At 38.3% G+C, this 7,160-nt stretch overlaps 1 protein-coding gene across 4 annotated transcripts in view; it reads left to right on the top strand.

Annotated features, from left to right (window-relative positions):
• The window catches only part of Pik3c2g (phosphatidylinositol-4-phosphate 3-kinase catalytic subunit type 2 gamma), a 402,869-nt gene that overhangs the window by 292,544 nt on the left and 103,165 nt on the right, over positions 1 to 7,160 (top strand). For 3 of the 4 annotated variants that reach the window (XM_029563391.1, XM_029563392.1, XM_029563394.1), the window contains one exon: positions 2,215 to 2,371. In XM_029563391.1, the coding sequence (XP_029419251.1) occupies positions 2,215 to 2,371 (157 nt within the window). Of the gene's footprint in view, positions 1 to 2,214; positions 2,372 to 5,040; positions 5,131 to 7,160 lie in introns of those variants that run through there. The other variant, XM_029563397.1, reaches the window with a different exon arrangement.

The raw sequence follows: 7,160 nt of genomic DNA on the forward strand, positions 1-7,160 counted from the left end.
ATTGTTGCTTGTTATGTAGCCTTTAGCTATACATATGGACGCTTATGAAATTATATTGGCCCCTTTAATCTTTGGTTATACGTTCCTTTTGGGTGTTTAAGGCCATACAGTTGGTCTAAATAAACCAATTTATTTTTACTCTTAAGCTCATTTGAGGATCTGTTCCTCAGGGGTCACATGGGCTTGGGAGGAGCCCCTGTCTCCTTTCTTTTACCAGTACCGCCTATGTGAAGATAAGTCAAAGGTCCAGTTCGACCATGGTTGGCTTCACTTGGAAGCATGGAGGAAATGATTCCTCTGTGTTGACCCTCTTCTTTGTAGACTGGACAGTGGTTCAAGTCCACCTGGTGGGGTCTCCTGGGCCTCCTTGATCAAGAGGATAGGTGACCCACCACCATTATAGGACATTTTGAGAGATGCTCATAGTCCCCTGGAACTAGTCGACCTAGGAGGGCAAGGAGCAAAAAGTGTCCTTTATGTCCCTCTGACCAAATTATTATAGACCTCAAAGTATGTCTGTTAAACATACAAGAAGGTTAGTTCCACAAGTCTGGTATTTTTAATTACTGTGTGTCATGTAGCTAAATCTTGGGCAAAAACCAGTTGTTCTAAGATAAACCTTACCTAGACATACATTTCTTGATCTCCTATGTATAATTTGTCAGTAGACTGTAGGAGTAATATGGTTTCCTCTGGTTTTCAAAACTAGCTAGGCATTGTTTATTTCTCTCATTGTCTCACCCCTCCAGCATGGTTTTCCCACTTAAGGTGCCCCCATTCCCCCCTTTCTCCCTTACCAATACCCTTCTCCTATGGCCCTACCTCTTTTGAGCTCCTTTCCCTTTATCCCCTAGGTTCCTTGTATACCCTTCCCTCCCCCCGTTTATCCATATCTCCCTTATTAAGACCTTTTCCTTTACCTCCCTGTTTCCTTTCCATTATCCTGGTTCCTGTAGTTATGTCTGGTTGCATATTTATTTTTCAGAGTCTGGTTCTAGGATCCACATATGAGGGAGAACATATGTCGATATTTTTTCTGAGTTTTTAAAAATTAAAAAATATATATAACCAAACACTCTTTTTAAATGTTTTGCTTACAGCTAAAGCTCATGTCCCCAGATGTGCCATGAAATATCTGCCTGGCTTTCTGATTCGAGCCCCCTGCTTCTGAAAGTCTAGTTAGGTCTGATGAGTGAAATTTCCAACTCTACTGTTTCCAGTAAAACAGAAAAGCATTGATACAATTGAGAACACTATTCCTTATTTTGGAAAATGGAATCCACGAATTGTGTGTTACTATTTGGTCTAATCTTCTTCGTATCCAGGCTCTCAAATTTAAAACATGTTTACCCACAACTATATTCCCATCTCAAACGCTGCTAAAAGACCCTAGAAAAAGAGTGATATAAAATCACTGTCCCCCACATTGATCTATGTGACGAGTGCTCATCAGATAAAGATGTTTCTGGTCTCACTCGGCCTGCTTCTCCTAGAACTGATAACACTTTGTCTTAAGATTTGCCATATCTCAAAGGCTGAGTCAGGGAAATGGAGCCTGTTTTTCTCTCTTTGGACGACAGGGGGCAGTATTACTTATGTATTAGCATGGTCTTCCTGCTTTCTCAGCATTCTCACCACACGTCCTTTGTGAAATGATATATGGTTACTTTTTTTAATCCCCTGTTATAAGTCTATGATAATAAATTTATTACAGCTGGTTGCTGTTGTTTCATAAATTGTCTTCTGAAATAATTTATCATTACAACATCTTAACTTTTACCCCAACTTTCTTCCTAAAGGGTCAGGAAGAAAATGATTTTTAAAGTACTATAATGTCAAACTCAAGATCTGTTTTATCATTTCAAAACTAGTCAGTGAATACACTTTCTATAAAGTCTTTACATAGGCATTGATTTTACTGTTAATTGGACTTTATATATTTTTAATAGATATAGGTAGATTCCAAATGTACTTTGAAATAAAACATTTGAAACAATATAGATCAGCATAGTTAACACATATTATGCTTTGTCCTCAGTTGCTGGCCGGCTAGTCAAAGCCCTCAATTACTAAGCTCCTCCCACAATGGAGGAGATTCACACTGGAGAAGAGAGAAAACAATAAGAAAATTCAAGTGGAATAAATTTTCCTCACGGCCTACGTGATCCCTACAAACTGTTTCCCCTCATGGCTGCTATTTATTTTGCTTTACAGGGACCGAGCCCCTTTCATTTTTACTTCAGAGATGGAGTACTTTATTACAGATGGTGGAAAAAATACACAGCATTTCCAAGACTTTGTGGAACTTTGTTGCAGAGCTTATAATATTATCAGAAAACACAGCCAGCTCCTCTTGAACCTGCTGGAAATGGTAAGTCCCTTGGAGAAATAACAAAAATCATAAACTTCGTTCCTTTCTCTTTCAGTAGTCCATTTTTGCTAATGGCTTAGAGTTTCCCAAAGGGCTACTCAAAAAGGAGCAAACAAGAGAGCCATGGCACAATTTCTAAACACATTTCTTGATAATTCAATATGTTAGTTCATAGTTATCAACTGGAACATGGCTAGTCACAACAGTATTGATGCATTCAGAGGTGATCACAGTAAATGTCTACAGGAGTGCTTGAGAGATGGCTCAGAGGTTAAGAGCACTTGGTGCTCCCCCAGAGGACACAGGTTCGGTTCCCAATATCCACATGGCTGCTGACAACTGCTTGTAACTCCAGTCCCAGAGGATCTGGCACCTTCTCTGGCGTCCGTGGACACTGCACACAAATGGTGCACTTACATACATGCAGACAAAACATTCATACACATAAAATAAAAATGAACCTTAAAATTTAAAAAAAAAAATGTTTACAGTTGCATTGTGCCTTAGAATTTTTCAAAACTCTCTTAAAATCTTATCCCATTTATACATCATGTCAGCCTCATGATGTAGAACAAGCAGAGTTGTGTCCAGGCTCCCTGTCCCAATTTCTGAACACCTGACCATTTCTCAGATTAAGAAACTTAGGGTCAAAAATTAAAACTACTTATTAGTGATTGCACCAGAGACTGATGAATTTAATCCTATATGTTGGGTCTATGAACCATGTCCCTATCTCTTCTGTCAACCAAGAGGGAAAATTCAAGTGTTTAATTCCACTATCCAACACAAAGAAATGAAAAAAGTCACACAGTGTGAGGGAAGAGGAACTTGACAGAAAGAACTTAAAAGAAAGATATGATTTATTTGAGTACATACATGCACAGTCTGTAGGAGAGGAACAAACCACTGGCCCATCAGTGTGGAGTTTGGAATCAATCACACACGACTGGCTTAGAGCTTTTAATTCTGCTAAATAGTTGTTAAGGGGACAAACCTTGTGAGGTTGGGCCTCACTGGTTTTGAATGTCAGCTTGGCACTTTATTGGTTACATTCTTTTGGGTACATTATACTTAATCCTAAAAACCATTTCCTTATGTATTACATGAAGATAATAGCTTCTATCTTATAGAACTAATGGGTAAACAATCTAGTAGTGAATGCTTCATATGGACCAGTCCCTATGCAAAGCATTAATTGTTTAAATTTTACAGCTCTAACTGATAATTACTATAAACTATTTAGGACAGTACCCATCATCTAGTAGAGCTCAATTTATTAATGTGATTATGCAAGATCATTGTTAAGTTAATGTAAATACTATCAGGCTAGAGTGATAGTTCAGTTGGCAGGGTGCTTACCTACCACTCCAGATAACCCAGCCTGGTAGTGCACACTTGTAATCCCAGAGCCCAGGAGGAGGAGGCAGGGGCTCAGAACAAGGTCATCCTTCACTGCAAAGCAAGTCTGGGGCCAGCCTGAGCTACATGAGACCCTGTCTCAAAAGTCAACTAATAATCAGTTGTTTTCATTCATACTTGGCAGTGCCTGGATAGTTATAATTTAATACTTGATTAATATATTAATTAAAGTTATTAATAATTAAAAGAACCCTGTTCGATATAGTATCCTACAGTCATATGTAGTCATTAAAATTTAAATTAGTGTTTATTAAAGCCAAAACTTCAGTTCCTCAATCTCACTAGTTACTTTTCTACAATTCAAGTTTTTTTTTGTTTTGTGTGCTTTTATTTATTTTGTCTTCTTCTTTTCTGGGGATTGCTACACATGTGCTCCACCACTGAGCCACATCCCCAGGCCTCACTCGCCTCACTTTTCAAGTACTCAAAGGGTGCACGTGGTTAGTGTCACCTTATTGGACAGCACAGATAGAAAAACTTCCATCATCGCCTGAAACGTCTACAGGATAGCACTGAATATATGTTGACTTTGTTGCAATGAAGACTTGGACTCTGCTTTAACTTATAAATGTCAGGGTCACCTTGTTTCTCTATTCCTTAAAAATAAGGAAATCTAAAAACATTATAAACATCTTTCATATAAAAAGCATTTTGGTTTCTTCTTGTGTAAACTGGATGATAACATTCTGACCGGTTCCAGAATCTCCAAGATGGCTTTCCAGTAATAACTAGTGATTCATATTGAATGTGCATTCTGGATCTCAGTTCCTTTAGATTTTGTTGAAGTTATGGGATGGCTTATAGTCTGTAACAGGATGATTCTATGACAAAAGAGAAATTCTATGACGTCTAAGCCCATATACCAGAAACTATAAAAGATGTATTAACACATAAGATCCAGTCAGATATTTTACATTTTCAGTTGAGTAATGATGATAAGATGTGCGCATATAAGTAGCAGAGGTGTCCAGCATCTATAATGTTTACAGTGGTATGCATAAAGGAGTAGTTCCAATAATGACAGGCACCTTAACCAGACACACACTCCAGAAAAGAAAGCCACCAATTTCTCAGCCATTTCTCAGGTGACACTAAAATTATGTGGGAAAACAACCAAGCAAGGGAGACAAATAAAAAAGGGGTTCTTCCAAAAATAAAAAGCCTTTGTTTAGATTTTTTGTTTGTTTAATAAAACTTCTGTGTGCCTGGAAAGATGACTCAGCAGTTAAGAGCATTGACTATTCTTGCAGAGAACTCAGATTCAAGTCCCAGCGCCCATGTGGAGGTTCACAGCTGTCTGTAACTCCAGTTCCAGGAACTCCGATGTCTTCTTCTGACTTGTGCGGGCATGGCATGACAGGGGTGCACTTGCAAACATGCAGGCAATATATTCATACATGTAAAATAAAAAATAAAATATTTTTAGAAAAATAAAAAATAAACTTTCTGCACTCCTTTTAAAAAGATTCGACGCGTGACATATTAATCATTAAAAAGTTTAAATTAGATATTAGGCTAAGCATGTTAACAGAGCAGTCAAGAGGCTGAGGCAAGATGATTGCAAGTTCAAGGCCATCCTGTCTCCAAAATAACAACAAAATGTAATATATGTCACTGAAAAGAAGTAGAGGGGTAGAGAGATGACTCGGTGGTTAAGAGCACCTGCTGCTCTTGGAAAGGACCTGAATTCTGTTCTCAGCAGTCGCATTTGGCAGCTTACATCTGCTTGTACCTCCAGCTCCAGGCCTCCATAGGCACCTGCACACATGTGGCATACAAACACACATACACACACACACACACACACACACACACACATACACACAATAAATAATAAATAAATAAATTTTAAAAGAAGTCCATATATAACACTTTAGTCATGTTTTGAAATAATTTCTCATATAAATTTAAAATAAATTATTCAAAGTTTCTGGTATGTAAGATATTCAGAAATTTACCTGAGTTTTAATTGAATCAGGTTTGACTTTTAAGATAAAAGGAAAATATTAGCAGCGGATTCATGTACAAAGTTTAAACATATTATCTTAGGGTTACACTGCTGCAGACACTGGAATCAACATCAGGGGCAGTGTGGACCGTTTAACCTTGTGGATGGATACAAGCAGAGCAGCAGTGTGTCGTTGCCTCCGTTTCCAGTCAGCTATGCCCAGTTCCTTCTTTCCCTCCGCTGTACATCTTATGCAACTCTAGATAAAGTAATCAGGGAAGGTTTAAAAGCAAGTTTAAATTTGTGAAAAACCACTTTCTCCATATGCACTTAGTCCCTCTTTCTCTCCATTCTGTTTGGGTTAACGTCTTTAAACGCAGTTCAGCACACAACAACATAACCCAGTTACAAGTTGAGAAATGCTTGGCACAGGTCATCAAGTCTGGGTTCTGTGAATGATCAGTATCCAGGATCATGAGACACAGGCATTCGGCTGGTTCAATGCAGAGCTAATGGCTCATCCTCAACAGAAAGCATCTTGTTGCCAGATATCTGTGGTGTTTTATTCCCCCTTGGGAAAAGCAGGGAAAAAATAATCTGTGTAATTCCCATCTTGCTTGAAAGTAACATCTGTAGGAGACCCAAGAGTTTTGCTGGCTGAGTTCACTCCCATAAAAGCCTGCATTTTGTCAGCTTTTCTCTCATTAAAAAATCAATATCAACTATTATGGAAGACTCCCAAAGAACACAGGGACCATTCACCCAGTTTCAAATGTTTATCATGCCCATTATTATATCAGATATTTCCCAGCAGGACTCTTTCTGGCTTCTCTGTGTGGTAAGGAAAGAGTAGTGCATCCCTAAACAAAGCTATCAAAAGAGATCTGGTCTTAGCAGCAGGAGAATGCGATAGGACCAAGACCCCCAAAAAAGTCCTTAATGCTTTAAAAAAAAAATGGTTCATCTATTCAGTATTTGTATCCACCTGTACCTGTTCTAGCTGTCTTCTCCCATCTCTCCTGTCCCAGTTGCATGTGTTACCCACGCATTCCAGACAGAAAGGCACTTGAAACACATTGCAGTAGGTTTAGCTATGGGGCTTAGTTATTGCTACCTATGATTTTCAGAGTCATCTCACCCAAAGCCTCCTCTCCCAGAAATGGGGTGCATTAATTTGAATTTCGGACTTGTTACCTTTAGTCAGTCATATGATAGGGAGAGGTTTAGGTTCGTCTGGTTTGACCTAGTTTGTGCTTATTAGCTGGTATAGATAGATGCTAGATGATTGATGATGATGATGATGATGATGATGATGATAGATAGATAGATGATAGATAGATAGATAAATGATAGATAGATAGATGATAGATAGATAGATAGATAGATAGATAGATAGATAGATAGATGATAGATAGATGATAG

The sequence above is a fragment of the Nannospalax galili genome, unplaced genomic scaffold (assembly GCF_000622305.1).
Source record: "Nannospalax galili isolate Female #2095 unplaced genomic scaffold, S.galili_v1.0 scaffold1230, whole genome shotgun sequence".
Lineage (NCBI taxonomy): Eukaryota > Metazoa > Chordata > Mammalia > Rodentia > Spalacidae > Nannospalax > Nannospalax galili.